Source organism: Brachypodium distachyon, chromosome 3 (genome assembly GCF_000005505.3).
Source record: "Brachypodium distachyon strain Bd21 chromosome 3, Brachypodium_distachyon_v3.0, whole genome shotgun sequence".
NCBI classification, from domain to species: domain Eukaryota; kingdom Viridiplantae; phylum Streptophyta; class Magnoliopsida; order Poales; family Poaceae; genus Brachypodium; species Brachypodium distachyon.
Window position 1 is genome coordinate 37748316 of NC_016133.3, and position 24054 is coordinate 37772369.

At 46.0% G+C, this 24054-nt stretch overlaps 5 protein-coding genes across 8 annotated transcripts; 2 read left to right on the plus strand and 3 right to left on the minus strand.

Annotated features, from left to right (window-relative positions):
• Positions 1 to 3939: 3939 nt before the first annotated feature.
• Positions 3940 to 5989, plus strand: LOC100838814 (uncharacterized protein sll0103). Its single transcript, XM_003574425.4, has 2 exons — positions 3940 to 4106; positions 4234 to 5989. The coding sequence occupies exons 1-2, from the start codon at positions 4061 to 4063 to the stop codon at positions 5745 to 5747; spliced, it is 1560 nt and encodes a 519-aa protein (XP_003574473.1). The 5' UTR covers positions 3940 to 4060; the 3' UTR covers positions 5748 to 5989.
• Positions 5990 to 8736: 2747 nt separating this feature from the next.
• Positions 8737 to 12687, plus strand: LOC100839118 (5'-adenylylsulfate reductase-like 4). Of its 2 annotated transcripts, none has more exons than XM_003574426.4 (4): positions 8737 to 9162; positions 11089 to 11276; positions 11361 to 11485; positions 11793 to 12687. In XM_003574426.4, the coding sequence occupies exons 1-4, from the start codon at positions 8983 to 8985 to the stop codon at positions 12071 to 12073; spliced, it is 774 nt and encodes a 257-aa protein (XP_003574474.1). In that variant the 5' UTR covers positions 8737 to 8982; the 3' UTR covers positions 12074 to 12687. The 2 variants fall into 2 exon arrangements, with proteins under 2 accessions (XP_003574474.1, XP_010235118.1); XM_010236816.3 differs by lacking the exon at positions 8737 to 9162 and adding an exon at positions 9203 to 10993.
• LOC112271686 lies at positions 12552 to 14601 on the minus strand. Its single transcript, XM_024461440.1, has 2 exons — positions 14432 to 14601; positions 12552 to 14218 (listed from the first exon to the last, which is right to left on the minus strand). The coding sequence occupies exons 1-2, from the start codon at positions 14599 to 14601 to the stop codon at positions 13375 to 13377; spliced, it is 1014 nt and encodes a 337-aa protein (XP_024317208.1). The 3' UTR covers positions 12552 to 13374.
• Positions 14602 to 16230: 1629 nt separating this feature from the next.
• On the minus strand, positions 16231 to 18456 carry LOC100839425 (mitochondrial pyruvate carrier 1). 2 transcript variants are annotated; one of them, XM_024460874.1, is made up of 5 exons: positions 18043 to 18456; positions 17777 to 17931; positions 17119 to 17173; positions 16890 to 17025; positions 16231 to 16702 (listed from the first exon to the last, which is right to left on the minus strand). In XM_024460874.1, exons 2-5 carry the CDS (start codon positions 17870 to 17872, stop codon positions 16666 to 16668), a joined length of 324 nt encoding a protein of 107 aa, XP_024316642.1. In that variant the 5' UTR covers positions 17873 to 17931; positions 18043 to 18456; the 3' UTR covers positions 16231 to 16665. The 2 variants fall into 2 exon arrangements, with proteins under 2 accessions (XP_024316642.1, XP_003574475.1); XM_003574427.4 differs by having other exon boundaries at positions 17777 to 17919; positions 18043 to 18441.
• Positions 18457 to 18986: 530 nt separating this feature from the next.
• On the minus strand, positions 18987 to 23486 carry LOC100839728 (mitochondrial pyruvate carrier 1). Of its 2 annotated transcripts, none has more exons than XM_010236818.3 (5): positions 23326 to 23486; positions 23062 to 23184; positions 19719 to 19773; positions 19494 to 19629; positions 18987 to 19305 (listed from the first exon to the last, which is right to left on the minus strand). In XM_010236818.3, exons 2-5 carry the CDS (start codon positions 23155 to 23157, stop codon positions 19269 to 19271), a joined length of 324 nt encoding a protein of 107 aa, XP_010235120.1. In that variant the 5' UTR covers positions 23158 to 23184; positions 23326 to 23486; the 3' UTR covers positions 18987 to 19268. The 2 variants fall into 2 exon arrangements, with proteins under 2 accessions (XP_010235120.1, XP_003574476.1); XM_003574428.4 differs by having other exon boundaries at positions 23062 to 23187; positions 23326 to 23485.
• Positions 23487 to 24054: the final 568 nt, after the last annotated feature.

Sequence of the window (24054 nt, forward strand, 5' to 3'; positions counted from 1 at the left end):
AACTTTGATGTACAATGTTAAATATTGAATATCTGTGTTTTTGTAATAAGTTTTGTGAACGGATGCTGTTATCTATCATGGATGCGTGATTTTCTCATATATATTGTTGTTATCTATCATGCTGTTATCTATTGTTGTGCTGTGATATATTGCTGTTACAGGAATTTTCTAATATAAAAAAATATTTTTTAAAAACCGAAAAAGAACAGTGGCAATTCCTGTTCACCGCCACTGGTAGAGTACAGTGGCGGTTGCGTCCCACCGCCACTGGTGCAGTACCAGTGGCGGTGACAGAGAACCGCCACTGGTGCTACGAAAGCATACCAGTGGCGGTGAGTACGCACCGCCACCGGTATGTAACAGTGGCTGTCCTTCCCACGGCCACCGGTGCACTTTCTGAAGCTCCCTACGGATTACCAGCGGCGGTTGTGCAAACCGCCCCTGGTGCTGGCTAGCACCGGTGGCGGGTATCATCACCGCCACCGGTGCTCGTTAGCACCCGTGGCGCAGGCTTAGTGGCGGTCCAGGTTACCGCCACCGATGTGTAATCCGGACCGCTGCTGCTAACCTTTTCCGGAGCAGTGAAACTGTGTTTTATTTTCTTTAACAAACCAGCAATTTGACAAAAAATACACCATTAGTGCGTGACTTATGTAATACAGTAATTAACTACTACGATAAGTAAGTATTTTTTTCAATACAAATATAATATGCTCTATATTTTAAACCAGATATATAGAGCTACAATCAACGAATAAGATTCAGATTACAAGCCAAAAGCGACCATCCCACACATCACAAAGCCGGTAAATAGGCCGTCTCCCAAACCAGTTCAACAAGTCTTGACTGTCTCCAATCGATTGCAACCAAGGTACCCCGGTCTCCCCTCTGATTTGTAATAGCACGGCCAGATGCAGATCCAATGAAATCTCTTAATTTATCAAAAAGTGATTACTTAGATGAGAGAGAATGTATCAACAATGATTACTTAGGTGATGTGATGATGGTATTGGCAGATCCAACGACAAGTCTGTGCATTCCTGTGGCAAAACATGATCTTTGATCAGGCAATGTCGAAGTGCGCTTACGTCGTGTCCTTGTTTAAGGTGGTGGCTCGAAGCTCGTCTTTGGAGATGAAAATCCCGAGTTCGACTTACGATCGGACTCGTCATCATCCGCGCTCGTGCGATGTTCCTTCATGAGATTTGCCTAGGAGTGGTGTTCTGGTCTCTTCCATAGGGTTAGTGGTAGTCTGGTGAAGTCCTTGTCAGGAGGTATTTGGTTTCTTGTTTTCTTTTTTCTTTCTTGTGTCGATTTATTCAGCATCGACACCCGGCTTTGTCTGGGTTTAATAATATATGGTTGTGTGCATCAACCGATGCAGAGGCTGGGCGTTACATCCTCCTTTTCGAAAAAAACAACCCTCCAACAAGTTATTTCTAAGACTTGTTACTAAACTTTTAAATAAAATTGTTGTGATTGATTGAAACCCACATGATGAGGTCTTTAGTAGCAATGGTATGTCCAATTGACTAATGGGTTCTTTCTAACATCTTGGTACAAAAGTCAAGTGGTTTCTCCATTCCTAGAGTAACTATTTTTTTCTCTTATTTTCCTCTCATTCACATCATCAAAATGCAGTTGTCACATTTTTTAGTAATGGAGATGTTGACTATTGGAGATGCTCTAAGATGTTGTATTGATTTAGGTTTTACCTACACCATGGATGGCCTTATGTACAATTTTTTTCCTCATTTGCCTGCCAGAGATGCTGTTGTGGACCGCCGATTGGTTGGAGCGCCAAGGTCTTGATGATCACCTGAATAGTTGTCCTTTCTGTGACTAGGCGCTATAGACAATTGTTCACCTGCTCCTCGGCTGTGTGTTGGAGAGAGAGTCTGGTCGAGGGTTCCAAGAGGCTGGGACGATAGGGAGGTTTGGATGCCCAATCCAGAAGCGAAGATTGCAAATTAGTGGGATGCATGCGATCAATGCCGAACGAACAATGGGTTTGTTGAGAGAGTAGCTTTTTCTTTTGTGGCCACTTGGCCGCCTCCCCTGTATGCGTTTGTGGACTCGTGGATTGGCTTCGACCTCCTCTTCTTAATACAAATGGCACACATTCGTGTGTGGTTCCTAAAAAAATGCCAGAAGAACGCATCACAAGGAGATTGCTACTGTCATTGCCTTGGTCTTTTGGCAGATGTGGAAATACCAGAATAAGATTGTCTTTGATGGCTTTGCCTAGATTCGGTCATCTGTTAACCGAAATCTGCAGTGCGTGAGGGGGAGGTCCGGAGGCAAGCTAATTTGGTGAAAGATTCGGTTTTCACTAGGTTACCTTGTGGAAGGGTGAAGTGGGAGAGACAACATCTAGAGAGTTGTTCTTATTCTGGTCCGTTTGGGTTTGTAACTGCATCGCCATATTTCTACTTTAATGAATGATACACCCGCTTCGGTGTCACATTTGTAATCCGATACTTTAATCCAACAGTGGGAGTGTACAGACGGAATTTGAGTTTGTTTACACATAAAATTTCCTCTTTAGCTGTCGGTTGCCGAACCCGAACGAATTCTCCTCTAAGAAGAGATTCCTCCTCCCCCGATCCCCTCCCCTGCGTGAGGCCCGAACCCCCTCCCCATCTTCCTCTCCTCCCCGACGCCTATGTCTCCCGTGCATCGCCCCTCTCCCCCAGCAAGCCGTGTGTCGCCTCCCCCTCTCGTGCCGCCCCCTCCTTGTGCGCTGCCTTGACGTCGCCCCGCTCCCCCCGCTGACCCGGGCCGGATCTGGCCGGGCCGCCGCCTCCCCCTGCTGACCCAGGCTGGATTCGGTCGGGCCCTCCACCCGAGCCGAAGGCGGCCTCCCCCAGAGGCAAGTTTTTATTTTTTCTGGAAAATTAAAAGTGCAAAATAAAAAGATAAATATGAAAATTAAAAATAAACATTGAAAAAAGTAAATTTTAAAAAGTCAAGAAACAAAAAATAAAAAGTTGCCAAAAATGGCAAAGAAAACAACAGCCACAAAATGGGCTGTCAGAATTCGTCCGCGGGATTTGTTCCAGTGGTCCTGCCAATTAGGTGCTCCTGGGGTTCGGTAGGCAATCCTAATATCTTCGCCACTTGGGCCAATCATGCGCGACTTGATTTGCTTCCCTCCTAGCATTATACATGCTCTTAAAGCATTCTCTGGGTGTTACGTACTAAGAAATGAACAAAATTTTGACCTTCCTAATCGGACAATAGAATGGAGGGAACAAATTCAGGGAAATTTTGAGCCTTCTAATTCATTATACATGCTCTTAGGGAACTCTTGTAAGAATTCTTTTTTCTTCTGATATTACTCTGAAGAGAAAATTCCCTACATGACACTTTTAAGAGAGCCAAATTCCTTCTAGATATGAGAACTCGTATCTTTTTTGTTCGACGACGGACGATGGTTTTATTATAGTTTGATCCGAGGCAGTCGTAGGTTGATTTTCGATTAAAGAAAGTTTGTTGATCTTGAACAAATCCAAATCTTTTTCAATAGTAATAATTACAATCCATCGTAATAAGTGTCTCAGATTTAGTACTCCATCCGTCCCAAAATAAGTGACGTGTATTTGTATAAAAATCTATATAAATTCACATCATTTATTTTGGGACAGAGGTAGTACAACTTTATACTAAGTTAGTACAAAATCTGATACTTATTATGGATCGAAGGAATATTAGTTTGCAAGTGAGAGGTGCAGATAAATTAAATTCGCAAGAATTTAGTACTCCCTTGGACTCATATTACTTGTCTCAAATTTGTCTAAATATAGATGTATCTATGTTTAAAAGCGTCTAGATATATATAATATTTTCAGTAATATGGATCGGAGGGGGTACTGTTCCTGGCGCGCGCGCTATGTTCCACGGGCGTTATGTTCTGCTACGCCTATATATAACAGAGGAGGGACGAGCTAGCTATTCTCAAATCAACTTGTTGTCATCGGGGTCCGATCGAAAGGAAAGTAGCAAAGACACGAGAAGAACATTAATCAGTAACCGGCAGCTTAATCCCTTTCTCGCAACCATGTCCTTCAACGACGACGAGCCGATCGTTGCCCCTCCAAATTCAGGTTCATTAATTCATATTAACGCAACCCAATCTTGCAATTTGCATCCTGCTTAATTGGCCTAGCTAGGAGTACTTTTACTCATGATCGAGATCTTGCATGTGTTGCAATGGATTGGATGCCATTGCAGGTCCTCGGCCGACGCCGATCGTGGCCGGGAGAGTGCAGCTGGTGAGCAAGAACAACAGGGAGGCGCCGCTGGAGGAGAACACCCAGAAGGTGATGCTGGAGCTGACCGGCGGCGACTCCACCGCCGACCGGTCCGGGCTGGACCTGGTGGCCGTCCTGGACGTGAGCGGCAGCATGCAGGGCGAGAAGATCGACAAGATGAAGACCGCGATGCAGTTCGTGGTGAAGAAGCTGAGCACCATCGACCGCCTCTCCATCGTCACCTTCTCCGACGCCGCCTCCAGGCTCTGCCCACTGCGCCAGATCACCGACGCGTCCAAGGCGGACCTCCAGGGGATCGTCGACGGGCTCAAGCCTGGCGGCAACACCAACATCACCGACGGCCTCGTCACGGGGCTCAAGGTCCTGGCCGACCGCAAGCTCAGCAGCGGCCGCGTGGTGGGCGTCATGCTCATGTCCGACGGCCAGCAGAACCGAGGCGGCGACGCGGCCAAGGTGGCCATCTCCGGCAACGTGCCCGTGTATACCTTCGGCTTTGGCTCCGACTACGACCCGACGGTGCTCAACGCGGTGGCCAAGAACAGCATGGGGGGAACGTTCTCCGTGGTGGACGACGTCGGCGCGCTAAGCATGGCCTTCTCGCAGTGCCTGGCCGGGCTGCTGACCGTGGTGGTGCAGGACCTCAAGCTGACGGTGACCCGCGTGGAGGACGAGTCGGAGATCCAGAAAGTGACCGCCGGGAACTACCCACAGGAGGAGGACGCCGGGTCCGTGACAGTCAGCTTCGGCGACCTCTACAGCAAGGAGGTGCGCAAGGTGATCGTGGACCTGCTCCTCCCAGCCATCGAAAGCGACCGCGGCGCCGACATCCTCGAGGTCACATACTCTTACAAGACCAACGGGAAGCTCTTCGACGCGCCGCCCGCCACGGTGACCGTGAGCCGCACGGGCGCGGTCCCGGGTGATTCGCCGGCGGACGACCCGCCGGTGGTGCAGACGGAGGTGGCCCGGCTGAAGACTGTGACGATGATCACAGAGGCGCGCGCCATGGCGGACGGGCAGAAGCTGGGCGACGCGAGGGACAAGCTGGTGGAGGCGCAGAACGGGCTGGAGGACGTGCTGGAGCAGTCGAACCCTGTGGTGGAGATGCTCAGGACGGAGCTGCAGCAGCTGCTCAAGCTCTTCAGGACGCAGGAGGTGTACAACAAGCAGGGGCGGCCCTACGCCATGTCGTCCGAGACCTCGCACGCGCGGCAGAGGTTCGCGGCCAGGGGGGACATCGAGAGCATGAGGATGTTCGCCACGCCGCGCATGGACAAGTACCTGGAGCAGGCCAAGAAGTTCGACGAGGACCCCGAGACGCCGCTGCCGTCCGCGGACGACGACGTCAAGGAGGAGATCGCCGCCAACCCGCTCGCACCCATCGCAGGGCCCATCGCCTTTTACATCCAGGCCGCCATCCAGGCGCTGCAGGCCATCGAGAAGATCATCACCAACGGAACCAAGCCCAACTGATCGATCACATGTTACATCTCATCGGATACCGTCGAGTCTCGCACGCACTTCCAGTGTACACGTTTCATCGCTGGCTTGAGTAAAATGCACGGTTAGTCACTTAACTGGGGTTGTGCGTGCAGTTTAGTCATCTTAATCCTAAAACGCTGGTCTCAGTCATCGGACTAAAAAATAAGTACGAGACTAAATTGTACGGACAACTATAGTTTAATACCAACCGTGCATTCTACTCTTTATTCTTACTCCTTGATGATTTTGTGGTGGAATAAGCTTTGTTTTCTTTTACCAGGAATAAGCTATGTTGTTTAAATAAAGAATGAGAATTTCCTGATTTGCGCTCGGGTGACTCAGTTTTTGGACCGTCGTATCACGTATGGGTCTGCCGAGATGTCCAGCGTCTGGCTTCGGCAGGTTAAAATATGTGCCGAAATTGATCATAAAGAGTTCATACACAGAAACAGCATAATTGTCAGTACATGACTTGAACCTGAATGCTGTCATGCATTCACAACTCCACCGTAATACTGAGAGATGCTTCTTAACAATTAACAAATCTAACAAACCTAACAGCCGAGTGGCCCAAAAAAGTCCAAGAACAGCAACGTGGGTCATGATTCAGCAAAGCTAGCTAATCCGTTGTGCGTATGAATCACACATCTCGACCCCCGCGTCGTCGGCTCGGGGGAACCCTAGATCCGTGGTGATCCGGGTCGTGGGGAGTGGCGACGACCTGAGCGGCCACGTGAACCACCCGGTGTTCAGCCTGGACGGCAGGAGCATCACCATGACGTCCGACCTGGCCGCCGTGTCGGCCGACCCAATCTCGCTGCCGTTGTTCCTGCACTCGGTAAGGCCCTACGGCGACATCTTCGCCGTCGACATTGACGACATCCTCCAGCTTGGGGACGACGCGGAGAAGCTCAAGAAGATCAAGGACCTGAGGAGGAAGTTTCACCGGATCACGCACAGCCGCTACGAGTACTCCACGCCGGAGTGGACCATGTTCGCCACGGACGACCCCAACGCGCAGTGGAACGTGCTCATCAAGAAGGACGCCGCGTACACGCCGGCCTGCCCCTACGCGTACCCGGACGGCGGCGAGAGCTGGCACATGACCGGACACCTCTGCATCCCAAAGAGGCGCTGCTAGTGCCGCCTCCAATCATTTGCGTGTCCATGAATCCATCCATGGTCGCCCGTCTCGTCTCTGCTAATTAATTAAATAAGCGCGCGCCTAGAAGATCCATGAAAATCTTCCGTTTCATCGTCGTCACGGATGTCGCGTGGTTGCTTTTCAGCTCCATCGATTTTATCCGCATTTCATAAGGTTCCCTCAATCCTCTGTTTTTAAGTTGTTGGTCCGATTTTATTAATGAAATAAACAGAGTAAATTCTGTTGGACGGACTTAAAAAGACAAGACATAAAAACCACTTGTATTACTCTCTCCGATCCATATTACTCGTCGCAGCTTTGTCTAGATATACACACGTACCTACACAATGAAACGTGTCTACATACACTGCGACAAGTAATATGGATCAGAGAAAGTATTATTTTTCTAGTGAAACAACTTTTTTTTTCGAGATTTTTTAGTGAAAGAACCATGTAGAGTACTAGTCAACCACGAGCCCAAAATCACGAAATTACAAAATGTGGTTTAGTTGATGGTGTTTCTAACCGCCCAGGGTTAAATGTCGGGGCTTAATACATGGTGCGCGGATTCAGGCCAACCTTTTTTGTGCCCTGAATTCACAGCATGGACTCCGGTGTCGAACCATGTTGGGCCTGAAATGGCACATCAGCAGTGATACCATTTAGGCCTTGTTCGGTTGTAAGATTTTCCGGGGGATTGAAAAAGATTTGAGGGAAGTTGAACCAAAATTGAATCGTTCCTTGTCGATCCCTGTCGAGATGGGCACAACCGAACTGGCCCTTAATGGGGTGATTTATCAAGCTCAAATCATACGGCCGGAGACATGCATTTATGGATGAAATATGAACTTCTTTTGTGTGCTTATCATGTTCGAACCACACCCCGTGCCGCGGCCTGTGGCTTGACACGACCCAAGTCCTGACACTACTTGCGTGGACGTAAATGTGGACATCTATGTAGCCCTACATGTCAGTATCTCATCTCTATTTACTCCTCTCTCCGATGTAGCCACCCCACTTTGTTGCTTCTTTGTCATAATAAGCGTTGTCTCGCAAAGAAATTACGTACACAAAAAAGTAATCCAGAAACATTACATCTACCAAGAACATATTCATATCATAGTAATAAAATTTCTCACAGACATCTTTCAATGCCTCATCTCGAACATGTACTGCAACCATTGATGTTCTACATGAAGGAGGAGGTGGCACAATTTGAACACGACACATGTGAGAACGAAGACGAGCTTGGCGCGATTGTTCATCCATGGAGGAGCGGAGTGTGGGTCCCTGTCACCATGGACAAAGTAGAGGGCGCTCCCTATGATGAAGAAGATGAGGAAAGTGGGCATGGAGCGTGGGGTATGGGGTTGATGGTGCCAGTAGGCAGGGTTGGTTCTAAGATTTAGCCCTAAGGCGAAGCTAGAACCCATGTTTTCAATATAAAACTTAAAATTAAAATATTTAATATATGTACATATGCATCGAAGATCAATATGCTTATGATTAGTTATGCTAAGTCAAGTTTTGTAGATTTAACCAAATTTATACAAAATATATTAATATCAATGAGGTATTCTATTAAGGTATATATCATGATATATATTTAACAAAAGTAATTTAGGGTTGTTGATAGAATTTTTTAAAACTTGGTCAAAGTTTGACTTATGAGAAACGTAAGATATCTTCCTTTTGGATCTTATGTTTTCTTCACATAATAAATATTTCTTTATCAAAAGAACTGAAAAACAAAAACGACATCCTCGAGGAAAGCTGGACACGTATAGCAGCCAAAAAAGAAAGGCAGAAATCCACACGGGAACCGCGAGAAACGGGGACGACCTTCCCCAACCGGAACGAGGCAGCAATAGCAGCATCCGTCTCTGACCTTCCCTCCCCCCTTCGGTCCCTCCCATCGACCCATCCCGTCTTCCGCTCGCGGCTGCTGACGCCGACTCCCCTGAGCCCCCTTCCCCTCCGCTCGCGCCCAGGCGCACGGAGCGCGCGGCGGCTCACAAGCTCGGGGCCCGCGCGATCTGTGAGGTAGGGTCCCGTCCCTCTGGCCCTCCGCCTACCCGCGCCATGTCGGCGAAGGCCTCCGCGGCGGCGCTCTTCCTCTTCGCCCTCCCCCTCCTCGCCGCCGCCAGTGAGGGGGCCTGCCCAAAGACCCCTGCCGCCGCCGCCATCCTGCGCCAGACCTCGGGCTCCTGCCCCGCGGCGGACTCGCCGGGGCTACGGGGCCACAACGTGGGCGTTGTCGAGGTCAGCTTGGCTTTTCATTCCCCCGCTTAAATTCAGCGTTTGTTGCATGAAAGAAATAGCGTGTGATGTTTCTAGGTGTCGGAGTTTCCACTAGGATTGAATGAATCAATGATGTGCTTCCGTTTTGCTTTCTGATTCGATCATATCATACTGTTCATAGCTTATGGGACATCTTCGGGTGCAGAGGGTCGGGGAGCGGGTTTCTTTAAAACTGTTCATAGTCTGTGATCTAATGTGAAATGACCTGTCCAAGATAATTTCCCGGGAAACAATTCAATTTTATGGTATCGTTAAGTTGACTTTTTTATTGGAGCTTTGGTTAGTATGTCAATTAGACGGGGGACAATATGCGGGAAGGCCCAGGGTTCTATGGCTTCCTGACATAATTCCAACAGTACTAGGACTGTATGACTTAGTTTTTTCCAAGTTGAAGGAGAGCACAATTGGGAGGCTACAAACATGAAAACTTGAGCATCTAGTGTCACCCACCTTCTTGAAGTTGTTAAGCATGGACGCAGTCAAAGCTTGCCTTTGCATGTGTCCAAGCTTAACTTTGTATGGCTTCCAATTGACATAATGATACTCCTGATTCTGTGGAGATGTTAAAGTTCTATGGTATAGAACCCCTTTTGTTCCTGTATTGGGTTGTGATGATGCTGTGTGGAGCTAGTGGAAATTGGTTGTCACTGATTGTACATTTAAAATACCTTTAGGTTTATACCAATCTTGCTGAATGCTGGTGCTGAACTATATGCTAGGCCAGTTGTCCCCTTCAGAGTCACTTGTCCCTGATCTGATAATCAATAATTGGCACTGGTTTCGGTATGAGAATTATTTGTCTAATCTTTGTGTGGACCACCTTTAGAACTTGACTTTCATTTCCTTGTGTTCTACACAAGAGCTAGTTGACCATGGATGTATTTCTTTTGGTACGTGCAATCCATCTAATAAACATGTCAAGTGCCTGGCATGCTATTTATGCATGACTTAGCAATTGCCCAAAAGTAATGAACTATAATGATTAAGCAACTGGATTTATTTTGTGGGTTCGATCCTTCTGCATAGAGGAGCCTATGTTCCTTCTAAGAGACTAAGACTAAGAGTGTGTCGCAATTAACTGGGTGACGTTTCATTTTCCCCTCCACTCCTCCCCTCCCTTGTGCACCCCACTGGCATAACTTCGCCCTTTGCATCCAACACACTGCAAGACCCCTCCTGTCACCGATCTCACCGCGGTGGGATGCAGGTAGCCAGGTAGTCCCTCTCATCCCCAGTTAAGCTCTTCTTCTGTAATTAAGCTTGACACTTGTACGTGTAGGCTCTAGGCCATTTTTTCTAGATTAGATTTCAGATTTTCTCCTGCCTTATTCCATGGTGGCTCTCTCCTTCTCTGATGCTGTCGAACGACCACGTGACATCCTATAAGCTCAAGATGAAGATTCTGCTTGTTCCTCTGGGCTCCCTTTCAAAATCTTGCGAATCGCATTTCATATCAGCCTTCAAAGTTCAAAATATCCAAACCAGCAAAAGCCGAAGGTCCTCACACAGAAGAATGGTTGTGTGGGTCCACATGCTTGCCAATGTTGCTGCGGAACATCTCCATGGCTGATGCCTGTGTAGTGATTATATGTTTCATAAAAGCCTCTTTGTAAGAAGTGGAATGGTTGCACTGAACTTCGTTATGAATGGACTCAAAGTTAGGACCATTAAGGCCAAAGCACCTTCCAACAAATAAGAGGTGAAATATCTATTTTGTACGAGCATGGCTGTAAATGCAAGATGCTCCTTCCTTGTTAACTGGTACATTCAGATTTATGTGCCAACTAATGAAGTATGTTCGAATGTTCGATCTATATTTTTCAAAATTCAATCTTGAGCGGATTACTCTAGCCTCTGTTGCTTCATGTTCCATGTTTTGCTTTCCAGGGGGATGATGGTGTTCTGCAAAGGGCAGTGACTCTTGTTCTGCAGAATAGGGAAGATTTTGTTGCTATTCTTTTTTATGCTTCATGGTGTCCTTTCTCGAAGATCTTCAGGACCGATTTTCAAAAGCTGTCATCCTTTTTTCCCACAATTGCCCACTTTTCCTTTGAAGAGTCACATATCAAACCAAGGTGTGAATTTACTGAAAAAACTTATGTGTTAGTTTCCCTTGACTAATTTTTGGCATGATATTCACTTGAATATGTAAATTGCAGAATGTTATCAAGATATGGAGTCCGTGCGTTCCCTACACTTTTCCTCGTGAACTCTACAGTGCGTGTGCGGTATCATGGATCTCGGGCCATGAATTCTCTTGTTATGTTTTATAAAGATGTTACAGGTATGATTCCATAGGTTTTTTTAACTCTGTGAAACCAATTTGACATCTCTTTTTTTGTCTGATTAAATCAAAACTGACTTGGCCCTACTATATATTACCTTTCACATGTATTTTGCTCCACAAATCAGCATCATGCTCATGTAATTATGGTGAGGTTAATTTCCTATGAAATCTGCTGCACTGTAATATAATTATATATCTTGTTATGAACATGAAATGCTGTTCACTTCCCAGTTTGAGCTGCTGCTAGTGTACATTTGTCCTTTTCAGTATTTAACCTCATTTTCTTTTCTAAAATATGGTGTAGGTATAAATCCTGTGTCACTGGATGCAATATCTCTGGAGAGAATGCAAGACATAGTGAATATAGTTGAGAATGAGAAAAAGACTGAACAGGAGGATTCTCTGTTCTTATGGGCAAGATCACCTGACAGATTACTTCATCAGGACACATGTCTGGCATTTGCCAGCACTTTTGTCATCTTGAGGTTATTCTTTTTCCTTCTTCCCAAGCTCAATGCATGTGTGAAGCAAGCCTGGAGGATGCGACTTCATGAACTGAAGAGGTTATTTCCTAGCTTATCTTGAGGAAGCCAATACGGAATTGAAATTCTAACTAACTAGGCAAGGCAGCATACACAGAAGGGAGTGGTACAGGCATCAAAATGAAATCATTTGAGGGTGGATTCATATAGTGGTCTGATCAATGATTAATCAAATTGGCAACCAACCATCGAAAACAGATATTCTAGCAGCTATATGGGGAATGAAGGTACATCAATGGATGTAATGGGTCTGTAAAACTGCAATTTGCCTGCGGCTTACTGGGGTGGGGTCAGGTGACTTGTGGAACAACTATATTGCGTATTTCATGTGTGATCGTGGCACAAGCTAAAAGATGAGATGATTCTGCTCGGTAATGCTAATTCGCCCTGATTGTGATATTCCTGTACAGCTACTCAGCTACGTTGGCGTCAGCTACCTCCTAAGAAGCCTATGTACAATGGTATTACTCCTGACATAAAAACAATATTTTTGTTTGTGAGATATTCTTTTAGCCTGAGCATCATAGGCAGTGCCCAGGAATCTGACAAAGCCAATACCTCTCATGATGGATGATGCAATCCCTGCCTGTATGTATTCTTTGTATTCTACTCCATACTACGATTCCCTGTTTGTCGATGGAATTACCTGCCGATGTCTCTTTTGTCGCCTGCGTATGTTACTTGTGATGTTATATGTTTTCTTTTCAATTGACTTGGCATATTGACTTACGCCGACATACTCCAGAAAGCATCATGCAATCTGCATATAGAATATGCTAGTTCCTGGAGTGTCTTCTCGGAGCATTATGCAGCAGTGCTGTTGTTCTACCAGATCACAATGCTCACTTTCATAGATTATAATTTTTCCCTGAAATTTCAGGCTCGTAATTCATCCCACAACGATGGACAATATCGTAGTAATTCTCAGTTTCCTAGATTATAATTATTCAATAATTTCAGATTTCCCAAAAATCTGGAAAACAAATCCATCTCAAGTCTGCATTTCCATCTGAAGGTTAGTTTTGGCTAGCACCAGCAAAAAAAGATCATGAAATCACCTCTATACCAATTATATCATGTAATGGACAATATCAGTTACATAAATGATGACGAAAATAATGACAGAATAATTGTTCATTTTTCTAAGATCTGTCTTTGCGGTTATAAGCTATCAAACAAAATAATTAAGCAACGAAATTAAATGACAGATGAAGAACAAAATTGCTAAAATTAGGACGAAACGTTCGATTTTAACTGGGGGTCAATTTCCCCGTCAAAAAAAAAACTGGGGAGTCAATTAGGTAGAGCTATTAAACTGTCATCACAAGGCCACATTGCAAACTTCTAATTGCCTTTGAGGATGGTGCGCAGGGGGAGCAAGCTCTCTACGAAGACGTCGGCGGTGGTTCCGGTCATCCGCCGCCCGCTGCTCTTGTGCTGGAACACCAAGACCTCACCGTCGTCCATGGAGCTGCCGGAGCCGCTTTTAGCCCAAACGTCGTAGTGGCAGAGCGAGCCGTCGGCGCACTTCATGACAAGCATCCCGTCGCCGGTGACGAACAGCGGCCGCGGGACGTGCCGCGCGGTGCCGTCCAGCTCAAACGTGTACTTGTGGGTCCACCTCTTTCCGCCGTTCTCGTCATCACCGGTGAGCACCCACACGTCCATGTTCCTCGCCCCGCCGTCTCCGCAGGAGTCCAGGACACCGGCGGGCACCATCGACGCGCAGAGCCGGCCGTCGAGCTCGGAGAGCGACGCCACCATGCCGTCGGCCGTCCCCGGGTGGTCCATGTGGCCGAACACGTGGGTCGAGAGGTCGAAGGAGACGACGGAGCTGTAGACTAAATCGACGAGGTAGTAGACGACGCCGCCGATGTGCACGCCACGGCCGGTGGGGCAGCAGGCCACGTCCAAGACGGCGACCTCCTGCCACCGCCATTGGCGCCGCCTGAGGGCGTCCCGGTCAAGGGCGCACACCTCGCACGTCACGTGCGGGCGCCCGTTGTACGGCAGCCGGACGTCGAGGCGGACCACCTTGTAGCACTGCTGCTCGCCGCCGCAGCGGCCGAGGCAGTACCAGGGGAGCTGCTCGGCGGCCGTCCTCGTGTCGCGGTCTTGGGCGCGGTCGCCGCCCAGCTGGAGGCAGCCGCCGGTGGCCGGGTTGAGGAGCTCGGCGCTGCCCTGGCCGCTCCGGAGGCAGGCCAGGGCGCCGCAGCAGTTCTGCACCGAGTACCCTTCCCTCGCCTCCGCGCGCCACCGGCGCAGCGCGAGCCGCGCCGCGCCGCGCTCGTCGACGACCGCGGCGGGGAAGCGGGCGGCGCCGTCGAAGAGGAGGATGCTGGGGCTGGGAGGAGGAAGAAGGCTCGGCCCGGGCCGCGCGGCGTGCAGGTCACGCGCGAACGAGCGGCTGGAGACCATGGAGGACCAGCTCTTGCAGACGAGCTTGGACCTCGTGGCCGACGATGGCGGCAGGCGGGTCAGGATGGTGTAGATCGCCAAATCCGGAATGAGCTCCATCATGTCGTCATCGTCGTCGCCGCCGCCGCCGCCGTCGTCGTTGATTAGCGGCATTGGTTCGTCTCCGGAGGTGGGGGGATCCATGGCCGGCGGTCGCTAGGGTTTCGCGCGAGTTGTGTTCGTCGGAAAGCCTACAATCGAGCGGGGTTGTTTGGAAGCTAGAATATCGCGTCACCCGAGACTATTTCAAAGCGGTCCGGCACGAGGTACATATCGGCGTATCCGATGAGAAAACTGATTTGGTGCAAATATGAGAATTTCGAACCCAAACCATCGGATCCTGAACACAAGGCCAGATGAGAGATGGGGTTCCATTGCGGAACAAAATTAAATTCCATCAATTCAATTCAATCATGTACAACGCCCCTGGAAGAGGAACAGAGGCCGGGATCTGTTGCCGCTGGGCCGATTTGGCGAGGGCGCTGCGTAGGGCGAGGCAGAGGCGGCGTTGTCTCGTTGGTTGCCGCTTTAGGGCTCGTTGGAGGAGCAGCGTCCACGGCGCTATGGGCTATGGCAGAACCTGGTGAAGGCTAAAGTCATGTGAGTTATTTTTTCACGTGGACTCTAAGCCCAGATGCCACAATCTCAACTGTCGGGGGATCATGACGACACATTTTAGCCGAGATGACGAAGACAAAGCCTGTACGCCGGCATCCTTAAGCCGAACTGATACTAAGCCGGCATACCAAGTGTATGCCGACAAATCTATCTTGTCTTATGTAATTGCAGGATAAGGACGAGTATTCTAATCTCGACCGGCGCCGAGTGTCTCAACGGTCTTATCCTCATCGCATGGCGCAAAGTAAAACAACGCTATCTTTATCACGGAAAAGCAGTCGCTGCTTACGTTGTAGTGTCAGACGACTGCGCAAAGAAGCACCGAAAGAGAATCGATGACGGAAGCTGGCAGGAGGCTGCAGTACTTGTGGCCGGACGGCAGGAAAAGTAAAGTTGTCTTGTCCCCTGAGGTGCCATCCGGAAGGAACCAAGGCGCGTGCTCAGCGGGGCTCTTAGAAGATAACGTTAGCCTTTGGTTCACATGTCAGTGTGACATGGACGGTCCATAAATAGAGCACTACCCTTCACTGAAGAGGGATCCGCACACTTAGACATCTAGGGTTCTCTCCTTCTTCTTCTTCCTCAAGTAAACTGCTCAAAAAGCACCATTGTAGATCTCGGTATCTCGGCTTATACAAAAAAGCAGGAGTAGAAGTCTTACCTCGACAAGAGGGCTCCGAACCTGCATAAATCTGTGTGTGCTCGTGTGTTTGTGCGTGTTTCTCATCACGTCCTCCCTCCTCAGGATCCACCTTCGTCCATCGGCCCCAACATAAGCCATCATATGGCATCTGCCGTGACACCACCACGACATCAACACTTTTTTATTCTTTCTATTCTGAATATCTTACATTATGCATTGAACACCCACTCTGAAAATTCTTGGCCAGCCACTGGCAGGGTCCCGTCAGAATTGTCTTTGCAAAAAAGACTCACATGTAACATGATCAAAGGGCTCACTAACTTCAGAAAATATGTCAAAGGATCACCAATTTTGAAGGAAAATATCAAAACATTCCAAGTAATCGTCCATCAACTGTCACAACAACAAGAACCCGATATTTAAGGAGAAAAACGATATCAGATTATCAGTTGATGCAAAATCAAAATATCGAGGAGGACAAATCAACCAGCAAAGTTGAATGTTGTTTCAGTTTCCAATGAAAATTGGAGCAGGGCGTATATCATAGCCTGTTGATCCAAAAAAAACTCAAACAGCAATGATGGGCTCAATGGTTTAGAAGGATCCTGCAGTCCAGACATGTGCACTGAAAGTAGGCCATGTGTTTTAATGCATTTTTTCCGCAGAGCAAATGAGTTCTGAGTCTTCTGACAGAAGTTCTTAAGTCTACACGGGTATATCGTCATAGAGGTTGCCGTATCAGATTCTGTTCATGCGATCTGATACAGAAACCATACGACTTGTAGAACATTACAGAGCTTCAGAGACTTGCGTCAAAAGCAAAGATTCCGGGGCCAATTTTCCTTATTTAGTGAGTGGCTGCAATGGCTTTTTTTTTTGACCGAATGGCTGCAATGGCTTTCCTGGCCAAACCATCGTTACTGTTGTGCCTCCGGCTCTTTCTTCTGTAGATACCTGCAAGATCCCAACTTATTGATGAATCATGATCAATATCTCTTTATTACTACTGCATTGATAACTTCATGTCATGTTACGAGCCATATGGGGATTTTACCAGTTAATATGACTGAAACAAATGGCGGAGAATGACCATGCATATTGGTGAAATTGCAGGAACAAATTTCATTGTACAAGTCATTACCCTTGAGCCCTAGCATAGCGAGATAACTGATAGAGCTGAACGCTTTCGTTGGAGGCATGGGTCGCCAAAAGAAAGATGTTCCGGGGCACCACCACCCATGAAAACCTCATAAAGAGGCCAGAATACACACACATGACTGCATAAGACGACGAACAGTCATTAATCAAAAGTGGAGTAGATAGGAACTGTGCCTTGTGAGACATGGTAACCGATTAGCTCAATCTCCTACCTGCTGTCATCCTGCCGGATATCATTTCAGGTGGCTTGTTCATGTCAGCCATACCCTGGAAAAAGGATAGGAGGATTGTTGAACTATACTGTAGGTACAACAGCAAGGAAGGGGGGAATTGAGGGGAACTTGAGTAGTATAAAGATTGTTCAGTCATATGGTGTATCAATTTCTAGGAAAGATATTTTGCTACAAGTACAATAATCTTTTGAATAAGGACAGATGATTGAGTATGAAGAATTACGAGGCCATCCCAGAAGTGAAATCCCAGGAGATTTGTACAAAGGGTAAACGAAGAAAGGATACTGACTGCGTCAGTGATGTATAGTACCATGAACTAGTACAGACTAAAAATTCATGACAGTTTTTACTGTATTTTCTAGAGTTTTCCTGTAGGATTTTGGGCGTAATGGGACAGCCGTCAGCTCCTGATTGGCTGGTCAGTTGGGCTGAATGCGGCAAAATCCGGCGTTCCCTACGTTTTTTTGTGTGTTTGACGGTGCTACGGCCGGCAACAGCCGGGCTGAACCAATTTTATAGAAGAGTAGCAGAGAAGGAAACGATGGACTGGGAAATTACGCCGTTAGTTTGCTATCGACGTACGAACCAGAGGCAGAGAAGATTAACGAGGAGCAGAAACCATGGAGCTAGCGCGTACCGCGAGGATGAATCCCCAGTTGCTGACGGGTCCCCAGAAGTGTGTGGTCTTGGGGCCGACGGGGCTGTTCAAGAACGCCTTGAACGCTGTCGCCATGGCGGAACCGGAACCTTAACCAACCCGCGGCAGTGAAGATCGACCACCTGCTCGATTATCTCGGCCACGCCATATCGAATCAGTAGTTAGTTCAGTGACAAGAATCGATTTCAGCAGCAGCAAGCGCGCTTGGAAAAACGGAGAGCGGGAGTGTGGGAGCATGTATGTACCTCGGGTTTGTTTGAGGTAGGATATGGAGGCCGAGGAGTCGTTGACGAACGCGGGGAGTTGATTTACCTGGTTCCTACTACCACAATAACTAGATGCTCATCCTGGCTCTATCTTCTGTATTTCTAAGACTAGAGTGGCATCAGTTGGCAACCAGCAATGCAATGATTCGCGCGTTTTACAACTACTCGATCGGGTTACACTTACACCAGGTTATCCTAGGTCGTCGATGTATATACATCTCCAACTCCAAGAGTAGTTTAGCTGGATTTGTCCCCAACAATTGTCTGCTTGTTTGAGACTGTCCTAGATTAATTGGTCGCATTTTTAACTATCCGATGACGGACGCTATGTGTCGAGCAATGACCGGTGAGGCAACTAACTAAACAAGCACAATACTGCTAATAGAGTAGTAAAACGGAAGTGCTTAACTTAGTAGCTGTCCAACACGCATGATTGGTTGATCAAATGGGGAACTTTAACTTTAGATGCCACTTGTGTGGGACATCGAGGGAGGACCCGAGACTCCGAGATGTGCTGAGGAAGGGAGATGAGATAAGACCACGTATAGCCGTCGTGGCAGTGACAACGACGTCGACCACGGCTGCGCCCGATCCTTGGAAACCATGTTGACTAACGATAGCAGACAGCCTAACTGTATAATTAAGAGCACTATCAATGGGAAAACTTTTTTTTTACTATTTCTCAGTCGACCGAGTTGCACGTCGTTGAGCATAGGGCTGCATAGTCGAGTCTGTGGAACTCTAGACAGGGGCCAGGATACTCCAAAATAGACGACTAATGATATCAGGCCCTCTTCTTATTTCCATTGCCCTTCGTAGTTTGCCGTTTCTTCAAGTGAACCAGCCTTTTTCTCAGGAAGTATTCAGACCGTTCATCACGGCTCAGAACAATGCAAACCAGTGACTTGAGGAGAAATCGAGGATAAAATGAAACAACAGTGGCCGGCTCAATAAACTGGAAGGGATCTTGTAACCCAGCTATGTTCACTGAGAAAATGTCATGTTTTTTGATAGATGCGTAGCAAAGCATCAGAATTAAGGAACAAGAAATTGTGATGCTCGGTACATAGGTTTTATAGAGGTTTCCATTTTGCGTACTCTTTATGCAGTACAGAGAAAAATGCATGATCACAGATTGAGCATTATCAATCTTCAGAAAGAAATAATCCTTATTGATTGAGTGTCTGCAGCATTCTGGGGCTTCTTTACTGTTGAGCCTCTGGCTCTTTTTTCCCTATGTACCTGTCAAATTCAAAATAAACATTCAGTCAATTTTATTATTGGATTCCGTTGAGTACCATGATTGTGTTAGGGAGGATAAGAATTTGGGTTCTAAGAAAACAACAAATCCAAACAAAAAAAGAAGAAGCAGAAAACTGTATTTTGGACCTTCTGGTGGGCAGGAACATATTCACTGACAGAAGTCTTACCCCTGAGCCTTAGCACATCGAGACAAATGATAGAGCTGAACAGTTTCGTTGGAGGCATGGCATGCCAGAAGCAAGTAGTTGCGCGGCTGTACCATCCATGCAAACCTCATAAAAAGTCCAGAATACACACACATGGCTGCAAAAAGCCCATAGGCATTAATGATAATTTGTAATTTATTCAAGGAACTGTGACTTGTGAGCCAAATCCCAGAGTATTTCACCTACCTGCTGTCATATTGCCAGATATCATTTCAGGTGGCTTGTTCAAATCAACCAAACCCTGTAAGAAAAATAAAATCAGGATTATTTGACTAGTGTATGGACAAGAAATTAAGGTGAGGTGGAATCAAATGGGGAAGGCTATTCATTTATGTATGGTACATGAATTGGTAGGAAAGAGGTTTTGCTTGAAGTTTGATGGCCTTTCAGATAAAGATAAATCATGAACTCCGATGTGGTCTAATGAAGGATAAACACACACACACACACACTGATATAAGTGATTAAGTTTAGTACTATTTTGAATCCTCAGGGTGCACTTTACATAAGCTAAGGTGGTGCAGAAACTGATTATTTTTTAGTATAGATTGCTAACAAAAAATAGCCAACCCGGGTGCAGGCACCCCTAGCCCCAAGTAGATCTGCCCCAGTGTGTTAGGCCCCAGAATTAAGATCCCTAATCACACGTCACTTTAGCTCAGGGCAATAGCTGGCCCAGAATTTGTAGCCAACTTTGCCTTGCCATTTGTGCAAAACTCTGTAAGGTATACACATGCTGACATGCATGAATGGCATGGTATTCTTGTGCAGTTAGACAAGTTAATATACTAGTCTGTCCAATTCACAAAAACATGGCATTTTGGACATCGGAATGGTCCCCAAAATGCAACTTTCACAAAACCTAGTAATATAAATTATGACAGTGCTTTCCAGGACAAATTTACCCATATTATTGTCATGCTCCCAACTTAAATATCCAAAAACATATTGATAGCTAAAGTTTGTAATGTTTGACTGCTACTGCTGCTATGCGAACACAGAAGGGCACGTTTTGTGAATTGGGCAGGATGTAACTAGCAGAATGATTACCGATACAATAGGATTCTTGTCAACTTTGTTACCAACAAATTTTGCATCCATGTGACAAACTTAGCTCCATGAACAACTACCAAGCCTAATTTATCATGCAATAATATCTGCAGGGCTGTCAGTATAGGCATTACATTAACCCACAATACACTGCTCCGTTTCAGTGGATGAAAATCACATGACCAGCAGTACACTACTCGAGGAAACTTCCTTATCAATGATACCATCAGACATTTGATTCTCAACTCTCGAGGGAAAATGTTTACACGCAATTAAGGAATCCAAAAGAAAGACCCTCATCATTAGCAGTTTTCCTTTTAGCATCTAATATCTAATTGAAGTAGCAGAAAATCTACGGATCAGATTTACCCAAAGTTATCGTAGGGTCCAAATTTGCCCTAACTCAAAGAAAAATCAGATTTGAGTGCCATGTCTGATCGGAAAGCAATCGAAAAAAAATATCAGAACTTAAAAGGAGTCCGAGCAGCACTCTGCATGCGAAGTACTCCTCCAAGCTGGCCCCTCGCTACTCAAACTCACGGACACCACATCGCCGCACATAAGGCGTGACACCAGGTCAATACTTACTACTTGCCTGATTTCCTCCTCCACTACTGTACTGTGTGCAATTGTGCATGGGTCCACGAATTGAACAATGCACAAAGTCTTTGAATTTGTTCCGAACAGTGTTAAATACATCAAGATTAAACAAACCGACTTGGAAAAAAAATTGATAAACAAATAGCTACTCCCACGACTTCATATTAAGTGTCTTAAATTTGTCTAAATATGGATGCTTTTAGTTATCAAACAAACCGACTTGGAAAGAAAAAATGATAAATAAATAGCTACTCCCCCATCTCATATTAAGTGTCTTAAATTTGTCTAAATATGGATGTTTCTACAAACTAAAAAATAAGACGTGTCTGGATACATGTAATATTTCGACACTTGATATAGAACGGAGGAAGTACTAACAACCATCCAATCCAATATCTGAGATTCGTGCGAGATTCATATAAATATAAAATGATGAGAAAATCTTAATTGGATCCCTATGATCGTCAACTAAGAAATAACTATTTCTAAGTCGTCTGAGAAATAGACACCCCCTTTCTAATTTTAGGGCAATTTTTGTTGATCCTAGGATTGGTGCACCTAGGGCATGCTGGGAAACCACACCGTCTATCGAGGCATGGACTGCTAAAAAAAGGTAACAATTTGTCAGTAAAAATAAAACCGGTAATACAAATTAGTAAAAAGTTCAAACCAGCCCATTGTCCATAGTAATTAAGTGAGATTTTGTATCAAACGGCAGCTAAAACGCAATGCTTACCGCACCATCCGTACAAAAATAGTAATCATCGATTAAAAATATATGTCTGCTGTCGATGTCTAACTCTTATAATAAAAAATTGCAGTAAGAAAATCATGTGTTATATTTACAAGCTCAACACTTCCGTACTCAGCAACATCCGCGACCATATGATGGGCAAATGAGCCAAAATACTGATTCAAACTGCCTCATAATTTATTTACGGATTCAAACACAAATATAATTCGGTATGAAAAGTTGAACGAAAACGGGTTCAAAAACAAAGATAGTAATGTATTAATTTTATACTCCATCCGACCGATCATACAACGTTTAATATAGAATCATAATATTTTGACACCATCTATTTGGCCACAATGAGGAAACTATAAACCTTGAACAGAATCGAATCAAGTCCTAGCCTTACTAAGTCGACAAAATCGAGCAACAATGTGTCTACTCCCTCTCTGTAATAAAACTTGGAAGAAATTGAATCAAGTCCTAGCCTTACGAAGTCGACAAAATCGAGCAACAATATGTCTACACCCTCTCAGTTAGTTTGCATACGTTTTTCAACTCAACTTTCGATTTAATAAAGTTCGAGACTTCTGTATTGCCAAGCATGTCAATAAAATACAACTCTTTTGCTAAAATATGTTATTGACTATCTAATTTACAATATAATGTATTATGAGTTTAAACCAATCAATCAGAAAATGATATCACCAAAACATAAGTAAAAAAGCTTAGTATTTTGGCTAGGTAAAATAAAATAAAATATATAATGGACCAGAATATTCAAAAATCAAATGCATACAAATACATACACCTAAATTGCATATAGAATCAGTCTATTAGAAAAACAAAAAGTATATACAAAATACTCTTTAGTATACAAGTCTAGCCGCGCAATCTGCGCGGGTCACCACACTAGTTCCCAATGAAGTAACCAACCAAATGTTCTTCAGTCCCAATCATTTCCTAACATATTTGTATCAAACCCCACAAAGGGGGCAAGATTCAAATCCTCTCAACAGAGTGCAACATGGTCGCCTAGATAAAATCTACTACTTGCATCAAGGCCAGACTGGTATATTTTAATGCTACCCATCAATTGCACACATTTAGCGACCAATTCAGGTACATAATCTATGGAGTGCGTACCGCGAGGACGAAGCCCCAGTTAGCGACAGGGCCCCAGAAGTGGGTGGTCTTGGGGCCGACGGGGCTGTTCACGAACGCCTTGAACGCCGTCGCCATAGAGGAACTCGCCGGCGCGCAAATCACCTGCTGAAGTCACAAGCTGTCGCATCAGTACCGAATCGATTTCGGCTGCAGCAGAAGGAAATCGGGGGTGGTAATTTGAACAGTAGGGTAGGGTTCCGTGGGCAGATCCACACGCATCGACAAACATAGAGGGGCAGAGACCTCGATTGTTCGACGGCGGCGGGTCGGGGAGGGAGGCCGACGAGCTGACGGGCTAGGGCGGAGGCGTCGGCGAGAAGCTTGGGGAGGATGAAGATGATTTGGTTGGTGGAGTAGTTGGAGAATGACGACTACTACTTCTCCATCCGACGGTTGAGATAAAATATCTAATCCACCATAGGTACACCTGCATTTGCCTAAATATTTTGCCTGTTGTTTCATTATAAAATTCTAGTTCCTCTAGTCATCTAAATTAATCATGGACATAGCAAAAAAAAATAGAAATATTAAAACATCGACTTAATTTGTTCTTTCAAGAATACGCCTAAGCAGGCGTATCATCCATTAAACATTGTCTTTAATTATCATTCCAAATATTTGAATGGGATACACAAAAATATATGATAAAAACTCTTTTAGAGTGAATCTTTAGAATTTTTTGTTACCTTGGTTCCTCGATTTGTAGTATTGAAATCCTTATGATTTTTTTTTTTTTATGATTCCTCTTTGACACTATGTTCTATGGTACCCATGGTGTGTCAAACACTTATATCGATGTTGATTCCCCTACCGCTGCATTCCGTAGTGGCCAGCAGGCTAGGCAGTGGCGCGACAGGGCTCCCCGATTGTCCAGCAGCACGACGACACAGCTAAGGGGGGCGTTGGAGGAGACAGGAGGTGCGGTGGCGGGCATGGCTGGTGTCGAAGACGCAAGGTGCAACGGCGACGGAC